General features: G+C 64.8%; 2 protein-coding genes across 8 annotated transcripts; both read left to right on the top strand.

Annotated features, from left to right (window-relative positions):
* Window positions 1-305: 305 nt before the first annotated feature.
* FES (FES proto-oncogene, tyrosine kinase) lies at window positions 306-6,413 on the top strand. 6 transcript variants are annotated; one of them, XM_079317909.1, is made up of 19 exons: window positions 652-958; window positions 1,674-1,921; window positions 2,015-2,188; window positions 2,256-2,352; window positions 2,701-2,884; window positions 3,017-3,154; window positions 3,264-3,383; window positions 3,459-3,581; window positions 3,646-3,832; window positions 3,910-3,987; window positions 4,197-4,406; window positions 4,502-4,624; window positions 4,804-4,857; window positions 4,969-5,087; window positions 5,281-5,375; window positions 5,461-5,584; window positions 5,683-5,840; window positions 6,038-6,160; window positions 6,260-6,413. In XM_079317909.1, the coding sequence occupies exons 2-19, from the start codon at window positions 1,700-1,702 to the stop codon at window positions 6,400-6,402; spliced, it is 2,472 nt and encodes an 823-aa protein (XP_079174035.1). In that variant the 5' UTR covers window positions 652-958; window positions 1,674-1,699; the 3' UTR covers window positions 6,403-6,413. The 6 variants fall into 6 exon arrangements, 5 of the variants coding, with proteins under 5 accessions (XP_079174033.1, XP_079174032.1, XP_079174034.1 ...); XM_079317907.1 differs by having other exon boundaries at window positions 306-958; window positions 1,733-1,921; window positions 2,997-3,383; window positions 4,251-4,406; XM_079317906.1 differs by having other exon boundaries at window positions 385-958; window positions 1,733-1,921; window positions 2,997-3,383.
* Window positions 6,414-7,258: 845 nt separating this feature from the next.
* Window positions 7,259-15,449, top strand: MAN2A2 (mannosidase alpha class 2A member 2). 2 transcript variants are annotated; one of them, XM_079318309.1, is made up of 23 exons: window positions 7,259-7,749; window positions 7,928-8,182; window positions 8,289-8,433; window positions 8,526-8,697; window positions 9,227-9,354; window positions 9,483-9,656; window positions 9,933-10,119; window positions 10,202-10,379; window positions 10,518-10,720; window positions 10,940-11,122; window positions 11,311-11,425; window positions 11,594-11,661; window positions 11,827-11,992; window positions 12,225-12,461; window positions 12,550-12,672; window positions 12,763-12,877; window positions 12,967-13,100; window positions 13,193-13,334; window positions 13,505-13,638; window positions 13,912-13,989; window positions 14,277-14,471; window positions 14,558-14,668; window positions 14,826-15,449. In XM_079318309.1, the coding sequence occupies exons 1-23, from the start codon at window positions 7,618-7,620 to the stop codon at window positions 14,976-14,978; spliced, it is 3,528 nt and encodes a 1,175-aa protein (XP_079174435.1). In that variant the 5' UTR covers window positions 7,259-7,617; the 3' UTR covers window positions 14,979-15,449. The 2 variants fall into 2 exon arrangements, with proteins under 2 accessions (XP_079174435.1, XP_079174434.1); XM_079318308.1 differs by lacking the exon at window positions 13,912-13,989 and having other exon boundaries at window positions 7,260-7,749.
* Window positions 15,450-15,579: the final 130 nt, after the last annotated feature.

Below are 15,579 nucleotides of genomic sequence, written 5' to 3'. Positions count from 1 at the left end.
AACGGAGGCAGCCCCTGCCTTGGAGCTGCTGCAGGCGTGGCCGCCCCACTTTGCTTTGCCGTGGGAAGGCGAGTCAGCACAGCTCCCTCCTGACACGCTTTCCCACGACTTCCTCTAGAAGTGGAATCGGCCTGGCAGTTACTGCAGGTGGCATTGAAATTTCTCTGTCCCCAGAGCTTCCCTGGCAGTCATGGGAGAGGGCTCAGGCCAAAGCACCCAGCGGTCGCCAGCTGAGCTGAGTGGAGCTGGCCCGGGCTGTGCCGCTGAGCAGTGGCAGTGGTGGTGGCAGTGGTGGTGGCAGCGTGGTGGCTGCCCCGGTGTGATGCAGCCAGGGCTGAGCAGTGCCCTCTGTGCAGCCCTTTGAAGGGGAGGTGCCCAGGGCTGCCAGGGCTGTGATCCTGGCTGTGTGAATGCAGGCTGGCAGCGAGGGCTGGGGCACGGCACTGTGGGTGTCCACCAGCGGCTGCTCTGTCCTGCTGCCTTTCACGGTCACAAGGGCCAGGCATGGGGATGATGGCACAGTGGCCACCCTTCAGTGGGGCTGCACAGGGTCCTCAGGATCCCCCAGGTCCTGCAGTCTCTTGGAGACACAGAGACCGGGAGTCAGGCAGCAGCAGGCACGGCTGAGGGGCTCTGCTGGGTGGGACTGGCTCTGAGTGGAGGCTCCGCAGGAGCAGTGGAGCCCTGGGTACACAGGGCTGGACCTGGTGGTGTCAGGCCCTTCTGGGAGGGCTGGTGGGGCTGGGAACTGCTGAGCTGCAGCAGAAGTGTGTGCTGGGTCGGTGCGGGGACGGGCAGGGAGGGGAGGAAGCGCAGGAAATCTCGCAATGGCTCTATGGTCAGCCCTGGGTTTCCTGTTCCTCCCCAGGAGCCAGAGCTGCAGCAGGTCCAGACCACACCAGTCCCGGCCCCAGCAGGACGCCAGCAGCAGCTCCACAACGAAGACCGAGTGGCAAACGTAGGTTGGAAGGATTGTGTCCTGGTGGGGTACTAGGAAAGACAGAGGGGACTCCTCTGTAGGGCTGGGGGGGTGAGTGTTGGTGAGATCAAGGCTGTGCCAGGGGACATCCTGCCCTGCGCAGGGAGGTGCCCCAGCACTCTCCTGCTGCACTCTTTTTTCAGGGCAGGGCACTTGGGGACTCCCACTGGGATTGGTTTGGCTCCCAATGGCCTTACTGGAGTCCTGTGTGCTGGGATGTGCCCAGGTTCAGCTCCTGTCTCTGGGGCCCAGCACGCTTTTCTGCTTTTGCTGGCTTCCCACCAGTGCCCTAGCCCCTGGGAGCTCCCACACAGTGGGCACAGGGGTGACAGTGCCAATGGGCAGGACAGGACTGGAGCTGCCAGAGAGGAGGGGCCGGTGCCTGGCGTGGGGGGCACGGCTGTGCTGCCCTTGGGGAGCAGCCCTGTGCATGGCAGAGGTGACAGTGCTGTGTACAGCTCCACACTTCCTCCTTCCCAGCAGCATGCCCACAGGCCCCAGCTCCCACAGGGCTTGAAGCACTCATCCTGCTGTTTGAATGTGCTTTGCAAGGCTGTTTGCAGTGGGTGGAGGGTTGTCTCTGCTGCACAGACCGGATGATGGGACAGGAGGGTTTGAAATGCAAAGGGCCCTGGCCACTGTGCAGGCAGTGCAGGGCAGCAGCTGTGGCTCAGGCTGTCCTGCTGCCCCACAGACTTCCCCTGGCTGGACAGCAGTGCCATGGGCTTTGGGCCAGAGCTGTGGTGCCCGCAGGGGCACAGTGCGCTGCTGCGGCTGCAGGATGGGGAGCTGCAGCTCCTGGAGCTGATGAGGAAGTGGATGTCACAGCGGGCCAAGAGTGACCGGGAGTACGCAGGGATGCTACACCACATGTTCTCCCAGCTGGAAAAGCAGGAGAGCGCTTGGCAGCTCCACGGCGACCGAGGCGGACAGGTTGAGAAGGTAGGGATGCCCCAGGGCAGGACTGCGCCCCGCAGAGCCCAGCGTGGGGCTGGAGGATGCCACCTCAGTGCCACCCTGGCTCTGTCCCTGCAGTCCTGGTGGGTGCTGGTGGGGCGGACGGAGGCGCTGAGCCAGACCCTGCGGCGGCACGCGGAGGCGCTGGCGGCAGGGCCGCTGGCCAAGCTCAGCCTGCTGATCCGCGACAAGCAGCAGCTGCGCAAGGCCTTCAGCGAGCAGTGGCAGCAGCTCAGCCAGGAGTACGGCCGGGTACGTGGGAGCCAGCAGGGAGCAGGGGAACGTGCTGGGCCCTCTCCCTGACCGTGTCCGTCCGCAGACGACGCAGCAGGAGATGGAGAAGCTGAAGGCGCAGTACCGCAGCCTGGCTCGGGACAGCGCCCAGGCCAAACGCAAGTACCAGGAGGCCAGCAAAGGTGCCAGCCTGGCCCCTGTCCCCTCCTGACCTCCCAGCTTCCCCCACAGGTCAAGGATGGCTGGAGCACCCTGCACACTTTGGAAACTGCAGCCCAGCCTGGAGCGGGTGGGGGTGCTGGGGTTGGGCAGTGTAGAGGGGAGCCTAGCCTGTCAAGAAACCAGGGAGAAGCGTGGGGCCATGGGACGCCACACTGTGGGTCAGGAGCATCCCCGTGTCACAGTGTAGCCACCCCAGGCTTGGTCCTCCTGCCTGCCCTGAGAGCCTCTCCCAGCCCTCACCCTCTGAGCCCAGCCCCAGCGCTGGGACAGGTGATGTGCTCGGGGTTTTCCACAGCTTCTCTCCACAGACAAGGAGCGGGACAAGGCGAAGGAGAAGTATGTGCGCAGCCTCTGGAAGCTCTATGCCCTGCACAACCAGTATGTGCTGGCCGTGCAGGCAGCTGCACTGCACCACCAGCACCACTACCAGCGGGTGCTGCCCAGCCTGCACCAGTCCCTCTACGGTCTGCAGCAGGAGATGGTCCTCATCCTGTAAGAGCCCTGCCTGCCCCGCTGCTCATCCCATGCCCCACTGCCCATCCCGTGCCCTGCTCCCAGCCCTGCACCCCACTACCACCCCCTGGGCACCCCCATGGCCCCCCAGAACCAGCAGTGCTCCCGCAGAAAGGAGATCCTCAGAGAGTACTGCAGCATCAGCAGCCTGGTACAGGAGGATATGTTGGCCGTGCACCAGGAGATTGCCAGTGCCATCCAGGCCATCGACCCTGCCACTGAGTACAGCAGTTTCATCCAGAGCCACCAGTATGGCTCCACGCAGCCGCAGCCTCTCTCAGGGTACGGCCCTGCTGCCCTCGGGTGGCAGCGGCCGGCGTGGGGCACGTGGAGGCAGAGCTGTGCTGGGTGCCCACAGGTACGAATCTGAAGTGCCCCAAGCTGTGTCCTTTGATGAGAGCCTGCTGGAGGACACAGAAAACCTGGTGCCGGGGGAGCTGCAGCTGAATGAGCTGACCCTTGAAAGTGTCCAGCACTGGTGAGTGGGACTGGCCATGGGCAGGGCAGGGGAGGGGCAGGGGCTGAGGCCCCTGCTGGCACACGTCTCTGGCAGCCTGACATCGGTGGAGGAGGAGCTGGTGGCCGCCACAGAGGCTGTGAGTATCAAGGAGCAGCAGATGCAGGACCTGAAGGCGGAGATCCAGGACGAGGAGCAGGGCCGGAGCCCCGCGGAGCGGTGAGGAGCGGCGTGGGGGGCGAGGGGCGCGGGCAGCGGGTGCTGACCGCCCTGTCCCCCGCAGGGTGCAGCTGCTGGCGCGGCGGCAGGCGCTGCACGCGGCGCGGCAGCAGCTCGAGGGCTGCCTCTGCGCCCAGGCCAAGCTGCAGGCGCAGCGGGACCTGCTGGCCAGCAAGCTGGCGGAGCTGGGCGCCAGGGAGCCCCTGCCCGCCCTGCCTCTGCCCGAGGATCGGCAGTCCGTCTCCTCCACGGTGAGCAGCCCGGCCTCCCGCGCTCTGGGGCTGCAGGGGTGCGGTGCACACTCATACTCGGCCCATCCCTCCCTCAGGAGCAGGAGCGGAGCGGGGCCAGCGCGCTGGAGACCCTCAAGAACCACATCACGGGCATCTTCAGCCCAAAGTACTCAGTGAGTCCCTGGGCACCTCCAGCCACCCTGCTCTCCACCCAGCTGCCTTGCTGAGCCTGTCGTCTCCTTTCTGGCCACACTCCCCCTTGCTTCACTACCTCCAGATTCTGCTCCCACCTGCCCTGGGACAGCATCCAGACACTGTTGCTGCCCCACCTCTGGCACAGCTCAGGAGTGTGCGTGGCCGGGCTCACCTTGTCTCTTTCCAGCTGCCACCCCCCGTGCCCCTAATCCCCGACGTGCAGAAGCCGCTGTGCCAGCAGGTCTGGTACCACGGGGCCATCCCACGCTCGGAGGTGCAGGAGCTGCTGACCTGCAGCGGGGACTTCCTGGTGAGGGAGAGCCAGGGCAAGCAGGAGTACGTGCTCAGCGTGCTGTGGGACGGGCAGCCCCGGCACTTCATCATCCAGGCCGTCAATGTGAGTGACCACAAGCAGGGGGGTGGCTGGGGTGGCCTTGTGTGGGCAGGCACAGGTTCCTGCCCATCACAGCCTCTCGGCCTCCCTCCCTGCAGGACATGTTCCGGCTGGAGGGTGACTGCTTCCCCACCATCCCGCTGCTGATCCAGCACCTCCTGCAGAGCCAGCAGCCCATCACCCGCAAGAGTGGCATTGTCTTGGCCAGGGCTGTGCCCAAGGTGATTCAGGCAGTGGGGAGCAGGATGGGGCCCCCTGTGCAGGGACAGCTCTGCCCAGCCCTTCCTCCTGTCTCTGGCTGGGCACAGACATGCTTGTCCAGCTAGACAGGGGGACTTGGACCTGGGGCTCTGCAGGGTGTGTGCGCCAGCAGCAGCTCACTGGTGTCTGTTTGCTGCAGGATAAATGGGTGCTCAACCACGAGGATGTGCTGCTGGGGGAACGCATTGGCCGGGTGAGATGGGGTGCAGTGGGGTCTGCAGGAGGGCAGGGCTGTCCTCACAGGGTCTGCAGGAGGACAAGGGTTGCATGGTGAACTGAGCCTGGCGCACCTGTGTCTCGGAAGGGTAACTTTGGGGAGGTGTTCAGCGGACGCCTGCGTGCTGACAACACCCCTGTTGCTGTGAAATCCTGCCGGGAAACCCTTCCACCTGAGCTCAAGGCCAAGTTCCTGCAGGAAGCCAGGTTCGTGTGGCTGTTTGGCTTCTCCCGTCACTTCTGTCGATTCTTGGAGCTGTTTGACCCTGATGGGACTGCAGCACCCTCTTGCTGTGTCCCTGGGCTGGCTGGGCAGAGTGCCCTGGGGGTGGCATTGGGTGGCTTGTGCCCAGGGCAGCTGGGCCCCCAGCATTCACAGTGCCCATCCTTGTCCCCACAGGATTCTCAAGCAGTACAGGCACCCCAACATTGTGCGGCTCATCGGTGTCTGCACGCAGAAACAGCCCATTTACATTGTCATGGAGCTGGTGCAGGGTGAGTGGCCCCATCCCCGCATCCCCAGGGGTGGGTGAGCCTGCAGGTGTGCCTGGACACCCACCCCTCTGCAATCTGGGCACAGGGGGAGACTTCCTGACCTTCCTGCGCAGTGAGGGTCCCCACCTCCGCGTCAAGGAGCTGGTCAAGATGACGGAGAATGCTGCTGCTGGCATGGAGTACCTGGAGAGCAAGCACTGCATCCACAGGTGGGCCCTGGCAGGACGGGGGGAGCCTGGAATCCTCACCACCCCTCCCCTGCCAGGTGCAGCCCAGGGACATGGCTGATTGCTTGGGGCTGTCTCAGGGACCTGGCTGCCCGCAACTGCCTGGTGACAGAGAGGAACACCCTGAAGATCAGTGATTTTGGGATGTCACGGGAGGAGGAGGATGGCATCTATGCCTCCACAGGGGGCATGAAGCAAATCCCTGTCAAGTGGACGGCCCCTGAAGCACTCAATTATGGTACAGGATGGAGCTGGGTATGGCCTGGCACCCACAGCTTATCTGGGAGCCAGGAGTCTGGCACTATCCCCCTCCCACACACCTGGTCCTGGGGAGGGAGGCAGAGACCCTGAGCACCTCAGGAGCACGGGCACAGCTGGGCAGTGGTGACACATGTGTCCCCTGCCAACATGATTCGTCCTGCTCCGTGACCCCAGGCCGATACAGCTCCGAGAGTGACGTCTGGAGCTTTGGGATCCTGCTGTGGGAAGCCTTCAGCCTGGGTGCCGTGCCCTACGCCAACCTCAGCAACCAGCAGACGCGGGAGGCAGTGGAGCAGGGTAGGGGACACGGCTGGGGCCGGCTCCACGAGCTGTGGGACGGCCCAGGCGGGGCTGTGGGGGCGGGGGGCAGTGATCCATGTCCCCCTGCTGGCCCAGGTGTGCGGCTGGAGCCTCCCGAGCAGTGCCCTGAGGAGGTGTACCAGCTGATGCAGCGCTGCTGGGAGTACGACCCCCACAAACGGCCCAGCTTCAGCACCATCCACCAGGACCTCACTGCCATCCGCAAGAGGCACCGGTGACAGGAGCCCCGGGGCCGGGACCCGCCAGCCGCAGTGCGGGGGGCACGGCAGAGCCCTGTGTGCGCAGCGGGTGCTGCAGGGTGGCTGTGTGCCGCTTGAACCCGCCGCTCCTGCCCGGTCTTGTACAATAAACACACCAGCTCTGTGCATCTGCGAGCTGCGAGGGGACACGGACTTGTGCTGCACTGGGAAAGGGCACTGGGGCATGGCACTGGGACGAGACACTGGGACTGGGCACTGTAATGATCGCAGGACGGGGCACTGTGACAGGGCACACGGGGCACCCGCAGGGAGCGTCAAGGTGAAGTACCAGGATGGGGGCACAGACAGGGAAATGGCATGGGGAGCACCGAGACAGGACACTGGGGCTGGGGATGCACCGGGACCCTGGGACCGGGCACCGGGACAGGGGTCACGGACAGGGTACCGGCATGGGACACCCGCACGGGGCACACCGGGACAAGGAACCGGGATGGGCACCGGCATCTCGGCTGCGGGCGGTGGTGGCCGCTCCCGTTCCCGGGGCTGCGCGGTCCCGGCCGGTTCGGTGCCGCTTCCCCGGGCCCGGCCGGTTCGCTGCCGGTTCGGAGCCGGTCCGTTGCCGGTTCGGAGCCGGTCCGTTACCGGTTCGCTGCCGCTTCGGTGCCGGTTCGGAGCCGGTCCGTTGCCGGTTCGCTGCCGGTTCCGTGCCGGTCCGCTGCCGGTTCGCTGCCGGTTCGGTGCCGCCTCCCGGGCCCGGCCTGTTCGCTGTCGGTCCGTTGCCGGTTCGCTGCCGGTTCGGTGCCGGTTCGGAGCCGGTTCGGTGCCGGTTCGGAGCCGGTCCGCTGCCGGTTCGGTGCCGCCCCCCGGGCCCGGCGCGGCGGGCGGAGCGCGGGGCGGGGCCCGGCCTGGCCTGGCCCATCGCGGCGGCCCCGGCGGGCGATGCGAGGCCCCGGCCGGGCTGCGGAGCCGCCCCGGGTCCGGCGGTGCCGCTGTCGGTGCTTGCCCGGGCTCTGCCGCCGCTCCCCGGCCCGAACCGGCCCGGCCCGGCCCGGCGGGGCCTGAGCGCGGCCCGGGCGCTGCCGGCTCTGCGCGGCCTCTCCGAGCCCGGCCCGGCCCCGTCGGCACAAATAAACACCCAGCAGCGGATTAAGGCAAGCGGGACGCGTGAGGGCTCTCGGAGGCGGCGGCAGGAGGCCGCGCTGCGGGCCCGGCTCCCCCCCGCAGCCCTTCGGCATGAAGCTCAAGAAGCAGGTGACGGTGTGTGGAGCTGCCATCTTCTGCGTGGCCGTCTTCTCCCTCTACCTGATGCTGGACCGGGTACAGCACGACCCCACACGGCACCAGAGCGGGGGCAACTTCCCCAGGGTGAGTGTGGAGGGGCTGGGGTGACTGAGAGCGGCCCTGGGATGGCAAACAGGGGCATTCAGCCAGGAAATTCAGGGGGAGCCAGCCCTGGCCTCTGGGCATTAGGGGGCCAGGGCCCAGACTGGCCCCCAGGGCTGTGGTGACCTCTTGCCCCTTGCTGTGTCCTCTGTGCCACCAGAGCCAGATCTCGGTGCTGCAGAACCGGATCGAGCAGCTGGAGCAGCTGCTGGAGGAGAACCACGAGATCATCAGCCACATTAAGGACTCGGTGCTGGAGCTGACAGCCCACGCCGAGGGGCAGCCGGCCCTGCCCCAGCACCCCCTGAACGGCTCCTGGGGGCTCCCCGCTGAGAGTCGCCCAAGCTTCCTCTCCGTGTCCCCACAAGACTGCCAGTTTGCTCTAGGGGGCAAAGGACAGAGCCCAGACCTGCAGGTGAGGGGCTGGTGGCTCTGCTGGTGTGAGGGGTCCATAGCTGGGCATCCGCGGGGTCCTGGCTCTGCTCTTTCAGGGGTCTCTCAGCCCTGTCTCCTCCCCACAGATGCTGGCTGTGTACTCCCTGCTGCCATTTGACAACCAGGATGGTGGTGTCTGGAAGCAAGGCTTTGACATCACCTACGAGCCCAATGAGTGGGACACAGAGCCTCTGCAGGTGTTTGTGGTGCCGCACTCCCACAATGACCCAGGTGAGAAGCAGGGGTTCGCCCAGCCTCTGCTACCCTGCAGTGCTGGCAGGGAAGCCTGGGCCCCCCTCAGTGACCCCCACCTGTGCTGCCAGGCTGGATCAAGACTTTCGACAAGTACTACTACGACCAGACGCAGCACATCCTCAACAGCATGCTGCTGAAGATGCAGGAGGACCCGCGCCGGCGCTTCATCTGGTCCGAAATCTCCTTCTTTTCCAAGTGGTGGGACAACATCAGTGCCCAGAAGCGGGCTGCTGTGCGCAGGTAGGGCTGCCCAGCTGGCCCCACTGCCCACCTGGCTCCCTAGAGTGTAGGGTGTGTGAGGGAAGGGCCCTAGGGACTGGAAAGCTGCCTGGGCTGTTTTCAGCATGGGATGCCCTCAGATTGCCACCAGTCTCCCAGTGCCATCAGATGTCAGAGCTGCTGCCATGTGGGGTGAGAGATGGGGGAGACTGATCTTGCCTTGGGCTGGGCAACTTGTGTGCAAGGCCCAGGGCACCCATGGAAGGGTGGGAGATCTGGAGAGCAGGATTCTGTGGTGAGACATGGCCTCCTTGTGTGCCCCCTGCCCCAAGAGCGTTGGGGATGGAGGACACAGTGGAAGGTGTGTGGGAGTGGGATCTGGCTGGCATTGGAGTGTGGAGGGATGACTCTCTGCATGGAGACAGCATGACAAGGAGGGAATGGCAGTGGCAGCTGCAGGTAGACTGTGGGTGGCTCAGATCAGGGGGACTCTGCAATGGGTGTGTGGCTCACGCAGGGCTCTGGTCACATCTTGGGTGTCCCCTCACAGGCTGGTGGGCAATGGGCAGCTGGAGATGGTGACGGGCGGCTGGGTGATGCCTGATGAGGCTAATTCCCACTACTTTGCCATGATTGACCAGCTGATCGAGGGCCACCAGTGGCTGGAGAAGAACATTGGTGAGAGCTTGGCAGATACTTGCAGGGGCCCTGCATAATGTGCTGCAGGCCTCCAGGTGCTGACAGGACCCTGCTCAGAGGAGGTGCTGCTGGCCCAGCGCGGGGCTGACAGGTGTCTGTGCCCCCAGGTGTGACGCCGCGGTCGGGCTGGGCCGTGGACCCCTTTGGGTACAGCTCCACCATGCCCTACCTGCTGAAGCGCTCCAACCTGACGGCCATGCTCATCCAGCGTGTGCACTACACCATCAAGAAGCACTTTGCTGCCACCCAGAACCTGGAGTTCATGTGGAGACAGACGTGGGGTGAGGTGCTGCTGGGAGAGGACTGCAGAGGGGGCCCTGTGGGGCAGGTGGTGGCAGAGAATGGCTACCAGCCACTTTCCTGTGCAAATGAGCCAAGCACTGGGAAGCAGTGTGTCTGCCCTGTGGGCAGTCAAGGTGACTTTCCACATGCCACCATGTCCAGCAGCACACTGGTGGAGGCTGCTGTGCCCTCTGAGCTCTGCTCTGTCAGACCCGCTGCTCAGGGACAGGCAAGGGAGAGCCATTGCTGCTGCTCACCTGTCCTTGGTCCCACAGATCCAGACAGCAGCACCGACATCTTGTGCCACATGATGCCCTTCTACAGCTATGATGTGCCCCACACCTGTGGGCCAGACCCCAAGATCTGCTGCCAGTTTGACTTCAAGCGCTTGCCTGGGGGCCGGATCAACTGTCCCTGGAAGGTGCCTCCCCGCGCCATCACCGACGCCAACGTGGCAGAGCGGTGAGTGCAGCAGGGCCAGGGCACGCGGCTCCCAGCCCGGTGGGCCGCCAGGGACCGGCCTCATGTCCTGGCCCCCATACAGAGCCCAGCTGCTGCTGGACCAGTACCGCAAGAAGTCCAAGCTGTACCGCAGCAAGGTGCTGCTGGTGCCCCTGGGGGATGATTTCCGCTATGACAAGCCACAGGAGTGGGACGCCCAGTTCCTCAACTACCAGCGCATCTTTGACTATCTCAACTCCCGGCCTGACCTTCACGTCCAGGTATGTGTGGGGAGCTCTGTGGGGCTGGGGGCAGCTGGAAGCCGTGGCAGAGCACAGTTGGGGTGAATAGTCCTGGGAGGGGTGATAAGACCCTCCACTGCAGGAGCCCTGCTCAGGGCTGCATGTGCTGTCTTGCAGGCACAGTTTGGCACACTCTCTGACTACTTTGATGCCCTGTACAAGAAAGTGGGCATCGTGCCGGGGATGAGGCCACCTGGGTTCCCAGTTCTGACTGGGGATTTCTTCTCCTATGCGGACCGGGAGGATCACTACTGGACGGGATACTTCACCTCCCGGCCATTCTACAAGAGCCTGGACCGGGTGCTGGAGTCCCACCTCCGGTGAGGGGCAGTGGGCTGGTCTGTGGGGCACAGGAGGTGTGCGGGGAGCACGGGTGAGGGGTGGCTGGGCAGTATCTGGGAGCTCAACAACCCCCGGTCTGCGCCAGCTGCCAACAAACCGGACTGGTGCACACAGTGCCAAACGCTCACCCGGTCCCAGGGCAGTGTGAGCCTTGCCACCTCCTCCCAGGCTAGCTCAGTGCCTCTGTCCTTGTGCAGGGGGGCAGAGATCCTGTACAGCCTGGCACTGGCCCACGCCCGCCGTACCGGTGCCGATGGCAGGTACCCGCGCTCGGACTACGCCCTGCTGACCAACGCTCGCCGCAACCTGGGCCTCTTCCAGCACCACGACGCCATCGCCGGCACCGCCAAGGAGGCCGTGGCCGTGGACTACGGAGTCCGGTGCGTGTGGGGCTGGGGGGTCCTCAGAGCCTGTCTCAGAGTGGGGCTGGGGGGCTCGAGGCTGAGTGAGAATGGCTAGGTGTGGGGATGTCCTCCCTGGCATGGGGAGATGTAGAGGTGTGGGGCAGACCTGGGGCAGATGGGGCTGATGGTGCCAGGTGACTCACTCTGCCTCTGCCTCTGCCCAGGCTGCTCCACTCCCTCACCAACCTCAAGCGTGTCATCATCAATGCTGCGCACTACCTTGTGCTGGGGGACAAGGACACGTACCACCACAACCCGGCTGCACCGTTCCTTGGCATGGTGAGCAGCACCGGCCCCTGGCTCTCTACACTCTGGCACACTGTCCCCATGCCCCAGGAGCAATTCCGTGCTGCAGAGGCCCAGAAAAGGGCCCAGCTTGTGCCCATGTCCCTGGGCCCAGCTGCAGGGGGGTTGGGCACACCCCTACTGTTTACTACTCCTTCCCAGGATGAGACACGCTCCAGCCAGGACTCTCTCCCAGAGAGGACAGTGATCAAACTGGACACCTCACCTCGGTAAGACCTCCTGCCTTGCTCTGGGGACTTACATGACTGTGGGGAGGCAGAGAGGGGGTACCTGTGAAGCTGTGGGTAGGTGCAGTGGATCTGTGGGTACTGTGGGGTGTGGGAACATCTGGGATGCAGTGTGGCTGGGATGCCATCCCTGTGTTACCCCTGCAGGTTCCTGGTGGTGTTCAACCCGCTGGAGCAGGAGCGCCTGAGCGTGGTGCCGATGTTGGTGGACACCCCCCATGTGCGTGTGCTCTCCGAAGAGGGGCAGCCCCTGCCCTCCCAGCTCAGTGCCGTGTGGAACTCTGCCACGGATGTGGTGCCTGATGTCTACCAGGTATGGGGTGCCCCACAGCCCATGTTTGCCAGATTGCCGTCCCGCATACTACCAGGACACACCGACATCCCTGCTCAACCCCTGCCCCACAACACGAGATCCCACAGCTGTGGAACCCCCAGGTCCCCTGCAGGTCCCTCTTTGGCCGAGGCCGAGCAGGGTGTGTGCCCCACTGACCCCCAGCCGTTCCCCAGACGCGGGGGGCTGGCTCAGGTCCCCACGCTGCCTGCAGGTGTCTGTCCTGGCCCGCCTGCCCGCGCTGGGGCTGCGTGTGCTGCAGCTGCACAAGTCCTTGGACGGCCACGCCACGCCCAGGGCCTCCACGCGCCTGTTCCTGCACGGCCGGGACGTGTCCGTGCGCCAGCCCCAGGCTGTGCCCCTGCACGTCTTCCCGGCTGCTGCTGAGGACTTCTGCCTGGAGAACCAGCACCTGCAGGCCTGCTTCTTGGGGCGCACGGGGCTGCTGCAGGTGAGTGCAGGGCTCTGACAGGGCGTGGGGTGGAGGAGGAGAGGGGTGCATCCCACTGCTTCTCACTGCTGTGCCGCCACACCTGCAGAGCCTGCGCCAGGCTGGGGAGCAGCAGGTGCACAGGGTCAGCAGCGAGTTTCTCGTCTATGGCACCAGGACCTCCAAGGACAAAAGTGGGGCCTATCTCTTCCTGCCTGATGGCGAGGCCAAGGTACAGGGTCCACTCCTGGAAGCCAGCTGACAGCTGTGCCACAGGACGGTCCTCAGGCAGCAGCCTCAGCACAGCTGTCCCTCCCCCCAGCCCTACACTCCCAGGGACCCCCCAGTGGTGCGGGTGATGGAGGGACCCCTCTTCTCAGAGGTCTCCAGCTACTACCAGCATGTCCAGACCGTGGTGCGGCTGTACAACGTGCCAGGTGAGATCTTGAGGCTGTGCCAGGTGTGCCTGGCCCAGGGAACTGGCTGATGCTGCCCGTGGGGCTCACCCCTCACTGCCTACCCGCAGGGGTGGAGGGCCTGTCCCTCGATGTGTCCTGCCTGGTGGACATCCGTGACCACATCAACAAGGAGCTGGCCCTGCGCCTCAGCACTGACATTGAGAGTGATGACACCTTCTTCACAGACCTCAATGGTTTCCAGGTATGCAGCAGCCTGGGGAGGAACAGCAGCTGCCCACAGGGGGACAATGCTCTGGGAGCCACATCTGGCCACTGCTCTGTATCCCTTGGTAGATCCAGGCCCGCAGGTACCAGCAGAAGCTGCCGCTGCAGGCCAACTTCTACCCGATGCCTGCCATGGCCTACATCCAGGACGTGCAGAGCCGCCTGACACTGCTCACTGCCCAGGCCCTGGGGGTCTCCAGCCTCCACAGCGGTGAGCCAGGGGCTGTGCTTGGGCAGCTGCTGTGCAGCTAGGGCTGTCCTCCCCAGGGGGAGCAGGGAGGAGGGCTGCAGGCTGGGCAGGGTGCCCTGGTCCTGCTGCCTCTGGGGGCTCTGTGCTGTGTGGCTGGTGAAGCCTGGGCTGCAGGGACTCGCTCCCCACAGGCCAGCTGGAGGTGATCCTGGACCGGCGCCTCATGCAGGACGACAACCGGGGCCTGGGCCAGGGGCTGAAGGACAACAAGCGCACCTGCAACCGGTTCCGGCTGCTGCTGGAGCGCCGCAGCACGGCCAACAAGGTGCTGCCTGGGACGGGACAGCCCTGCCCTGCCTTGGGCAGGCAAGCTGGCACTTGCTTCACATGTGCCAGCCACACGTGATGGGATGCAGTGTCCTCTCCCATCTCGTCCCATGGTGCTGGCACTGGGAGGGGATGGACCTGGAGCAGGGGGCATGGGGAAAGCAGGATGTGCAGTGGGGTCTGTCCCTGTGGAACCACATTGCCCTCATAATCACAGTGTTCTTGTCCCATCCCCTCGCTGCCCTCTGCGTGTGCTGTGCCACCCATTCAGAGCTCCGGCTTCTTTTCCAAACTCGTCTCCATGTTTAAAGCCTTGAGCTTCTCTGGCACCAGAACTGGCAGCCCCGAGGTAATGGCCAGCCTGGCCTTGCTGTCTCTCCCTGTCTTGTGCTCTAGCTGCTAGCCACTAGTCTAGCCAGCCTTGTAGCAGGTCTGTAGCTTTACCATCAGCTAGCTGGGTCCTGTTTGGGTGCTGGGGTGGGGGCACCTGCCTGGGCAGGGGCAGCTCTGTGCACTGTGCTGGCAGGTGCCTGGTCTCGAGGCACTGCTGGAAGAGGGTTCTGTGGGTTCTGTGAGCCTTGCCCAGGCTCTGCCTGGCTTCCTGGGCCCATGCTTGACCCATGTGCTGCTTGGCAGGTGCAGGACGAGCGCCCCATCAGCTTCCCATCCCTGCTGAGCCACATGACCTCCGTGCACCTGAATGCTGAGGCCTTGGTCATGCCAGTGGCGCTGGAGAAGCCGGCCCTGCCAGCCCTGCGCTCCTTTGTGCCCCTGGCCACCACCCTTCCCTGCGACTTCCACATCCTCAACCTGCGAACGCTGCAGGCAGAGGTGAGCTATGGTCCAGGGCTGGTGGGGCTCTGGTGGGCTCTTGCCCCTGTCCCCAGTGTTGTGCCTCACACTCCAGCTCCTTGCAGGATGACTCACTGCCATCAGCTGAGGCAGCACTGATCCTGCACCGAAAAGGCTTTGACTGCAGCCTGGAGGCCAAGAACCTGGGCTTCAACTGCACCACCAGCCAGGGCAAGGTAGGGCCTGGCTGCCCCCACCCCTCCACTGGGTCAGAGCTGGGCTGGGACCTCTGCGTGGCAGTCGTGGCGTGTGCCAGGCTGTCCTGGGCAGAGTGCTGTTCCAGGCAGCACATCCTCACCAGGGCCTCTCCTCTTCCTCCTCCTCTATCCCCAGCTGTCTCTGGGAGGCCTGTTCCAGGGGCTGGAGCTGGGCTCCCTGCAGCCCACCTCGCTGACGCTCATGTACCCGCTGGGCACAGCCTCCAACAGCACCAACATCCACCTGGAGCCCATGGAGATCGCCACGTTCCGCATCCGCCTGGGGTAGTGTGGGGCCAGACGGAGGGGAGTGGCTGGACAGCACAGGAGCAGCACAGTGCAGCAGGGGAGCAGGGCCAGCAGCACTGTGGCATGGGCACGAGGGGCCACACTGGCTGAGGCTGCTGCTGCCACTTTCTAATTTATTAGTTCCACGTTCTCAGATAGATTTTGGAATGAACTGCTGTGGCAGGGCTGGACGCGGGGCCGGATGGGCAGAGCATGGCTGGGGAGGGCAGCAGGGTGGGCTCTGCTGCTGCTGGAGGCACAGACACTGCTGCCCTGTCACATTCACAGGCTGCCCTGGAATGTGGCCACCCTGGTGGCTGGGGCAGGGGCCCATGCAGGGCTCCCCCTGACTGGCATGGCAGCAAGGGGAGGCCAGGAGCACCGGTGGTGTTGGGCAACTGCCTGAAGAAGAGCTGTGGAATGGGACTGAGCTCTCCTGGAGCTTGTGGGAAACACAAGACTGTTTCCAAGGGCCCTGGTCTGTGTGTGGTTTGTGGCTCTCACTCAGGGGAGAGGGAATGGTGCGTTCTGGGGAGACAGGGCAGCACTCTGAGGCAGGCAGAGGCCAGCTTGACGATCTGGCCAGGAGCTCCAGGCACTTG

Source organism: Erithacus rubecula, assembly GCF_903797595.1.
Source record: "Erithacus rubecula genome assembly, chromosome: 14".
NCBI classification, from domain to species: domain Eukaryota; kingdom Metazoa; phylum Chordata; class Aves; order Passeriformes; family Muscicapidae; genus Erithacus; species Erithacus rubecula.
Note: the sequence above shows the minus strand (reverse complement) of the source record. Positions and strands in the feature narration are given on the sequence as shown.

What these genes read in the sequence shown, in the direction of transcription:
- FES (XM_079317906.1), top strand. Translation starts at nt 836, where the DNA reads ATGGTCAGCCCTGGGTTTCCTGTTCCTCCCCAGGAGCCAGAGCTGCAG. An exon ending in GAGGCGGACAGGTTGAGAAG is followed by an intron (nt 1,922 to 2,014) that starts GTAGGGATGCCC and finishes CTGTCCCTGCAG; the next exon opens with TCCTGGTGGGTGCTGGTGGG. An exon ending in GCGGGAGGCAGTGGAGCAGG is followed by an intron (nt 6,161 to 6,259) that starts GTAGGGGACACG and finishes CTGCTGGCCCAG; the next exon opens with GTGTGCGGCTGGAGCCTCCC.
- MAN2A2 (XM_079318309.1), top strand. Translation starts at nt 7,618, where the DNA reads ATGAAGCTCAAGAAGCAGGTGACGGTGTGTGGAGCTGCCATCTTCTGC. An exon ending in CTGCACCGTTCCTTGGCATG is followed by an intron (nt 11,426 to 11,593) that starts GTGAGCAGCACC and finishes ACTCCTTCCCAG; the next exon opens with GATGAGACACGCTCCAGCCA. An exon ending in GGCGCACGGGGCTGCTGCAG is followed by an intron (nt 12,462 to 12,549) that starts GTGAGTGCAGGG and finishes CCACACCTGCAG; the next exon opens with AGCCTGCGCCAGGCTGGGGA.